Source organism: Hibiscus syriacus, unplaced genomic scaffold, assembly GCF_006381635.1.
Source record: "Hibiscus syriacus cultivar Baekdansim isolate YM2019G1 unplaced genomic scaffold, ASM638163v2 tig00110384_pilon, whole genome shotgun sequence".
Lineage (NCBI taxonomy): Eukaryota > Viridiplantae > Streptophyta > Magnoliopsida > Malvales > Malvaceae > Hibiscus > Hibiscus syriacus.
This window is the reverse complement of record NW_024062715.1, coordinates 7,059,350-7,061,317: the sequence shown is the minus strand read 5'-3', so window position 1 is coordinate 7,061,317 and position 1,968 is coordinate 7,059,350. Positions and strand designations below refer to the sequence as shown.

At 39.0% G+C, this 1,968-nt stretch overlaps 1 protein-coding gene across 1 annotated transcript; it reads right to left on the bottom strand.

The window, feature by feature from the left end:
• Window positions 1–228: 228 nt before the first annotated feature.
• LOC120122131 (myb-related protein 306-like) lies at window positions 229–1,698 on the bottom strand. The gene is made up of 3 exons (XM_039141360.1): window positions 1,514–1,698; window positions 1,223–1,352; window positions 229–1,117 (listed from the first exon to the last, which is right to left on the bottom strand). Exons 1-3 carry the CDS (start codon window positions 1,644–1,646, stop codon window positions 388–390), a joined length of 993 nt encoding a protein of 330 aa, XP_038997291.1. The 5' UTR covers window positions 1,647–1,698; the 3' UTR covers window positions 229–387.
• Window positions 1,699–1,968: the final 270 nt, after the last annotated feature.

The window sequence follows — 1,968 nt, the reverse complement described above, 5'->3', positions numbered from 1 at the left end:
CCTCTCATTTTTAATAATTATTTACATTTTACTCTTAAGTTGAAATCCTGGCTAAGCCTTTATACATCTATGATCCAATGTGATAAATTGATGATGTTATTTGTATTTAGAATGAAACACTAATTGATTAAAAAATGAAACCCTAATTATAATCTTGAAATGCAAGAAGAAATAGTATATGGGAATTTGTAATTTATTATGATACAGCACAGATATGTATATTATATAGATAGATAATTTACACTTTTTGGTTTATTGCTTCTTCTTCTTCTAAAAGAGGGCGTTATCTTTTCTGCTTACATGGACTATGGGAAAGAAAGACCTAATTTAGGAACAAACAAAAGAAACCCTAATTAATACTACTTTCTATGCGTTATTTTTTTTTCTTCAAAACAAACCAGTACTATCTTCTAAAGACATGCTGATTAGGTCTTCTTCTTCATCATGAGCCTGAGCCTGAGCCTGAGCCGAACCGTCGTCCAACAGCCATTTCTCTATCAACCTCAGCGGAACCTGATTCCGTAAATCGGGCTTGCTTTCGTCCTGGAACATGCTGTTCTCCGGCGACACGGATTCGTGAGAGACGTTGTCCGAGTTAGACGAGTTGAAGCTGATGAACGAATCGAATTCTTCGGGCGGTGTCGCTTTGTTGCTGAACGACGCGCGTCCGTCGGTGTTGGAACTGGAAATCTGGGTCATGGTTTCGGTCATGGTTTCGGCCGAATTCACCGTCGTCGGTTTGGGTGGAGTTTTCATCCAGTTCTGGAGCAACCGAGATATGTTCTCGGCGCTTGAAGCATAAATAGACGACTGAGATTGAGAAGACGATGGCCTTAAATAAGGATGAGAGAGCTTGAACTCAACGGAGTCCGTCAACGAGTTCGGTTTATCGAGAGATAAAGCTTCGGCAAGGGCTTGTTTAGCCGTCTTGATATCTGTTTGAAGCCTTCTCTCCCACTGACCTTTAGACACTGATTGTGGAGAGGAAAACCCATCTCGATTTTCACCATCACCGTCCGTTTGAAGCTTTTTCAGCTTCTTTTTCAAGTGAGTGTTCCAATAGTTCTTGATATCATTATCGGTTCTCTGGGGAAGATAAGAAGCTATAGCAGCCCATCTGCACCAAAAAGAAAACACATAAACTTTTCATTAGTAACCTAATAAAAAATTATCGCGGTTATGAAAATAATAGATATTATCGGATTTAGACCATTGTCTTCACCTATTCCCCAGAAGAGCTTGAAGATGGATGATCATCTTCTCTTCCTGCTCAGTGAAGTTACCACGTTTGATACCGGGACGAAGATAATTAGTCCATCTCAGCCTGCAACTCTTGCTGCATCTAAGCAAACCTGAAAAAGAAAATCAAAACTTAAAAACTCACAAATCTGAAAGGAAATAACCAAGATGAAATTTAATGCTATTTTTTTTTTTTGCTCAAAGATGCCTGTATATTTATTGCACCTATTTAATGAAACCAACTAACCAAAAAGAAAGAGAAATATGGAGATACCAGTATTAGTAGGAACTGATCTCCAGTTTCCAGGGCCATGTTCTTGAATATAAGAGACCAATATGATGTCTTCTTCAGGTGTCCATGGTCCCTTCTTCACACCGATTTTGTCACAGCAAGGAGGTCTACCCATATCTTTTCTTCACTCAAAGTTCAAGACAACTTGAAGAAGAAGGGTTTAATTTGTCTATATAAAGCTACAGAGCATGCGATTTTTAGCTAGCTAGAGCTTGAAAACTGTTTTTTTCTTCTTCTTCTTTTGTTCTAGTAGCCTAAGGGAAATGGTGTGACAGACAAGGGAGTTTGGATTGATTATAAATAGAGGGAAATGGGAGATGAGCTGACCTGAGTGATGAGGTAAAAATGAGGGATTTGCTTAAAAAGAGTCAAAACGGACAGCAAGCAGCATTTACTCGTTGCTTGCCGAAAGTCAGCCTATGCTTTTGGACTCTTTG

Bases quoted from the DNA above. Each gene is read 5' to 3' on its own strand.
- LOC120122131 (XM_039141360.1), bottom strand. From the start codon at position 1,646: ATGGGTAGACCTCCTTGCTGTGACAAAATCGGTGTGAAGAAGGGACCA. The intron at 1,353-1,513 runs GTATCTCCATAT...TTTCTTTTTCAG, and splicing joins ATCAGTTCCTACTAATACTG to GTTTGCTTAGATGCAGCAAG. The intron at 1,118-1,222 runs GTGAAGACAATG...TTTTTGGTGCAG, and splicing joins CAAGCTCTTCTGGGGAATAG to ATGGGCTGCTATAGCTTCTT.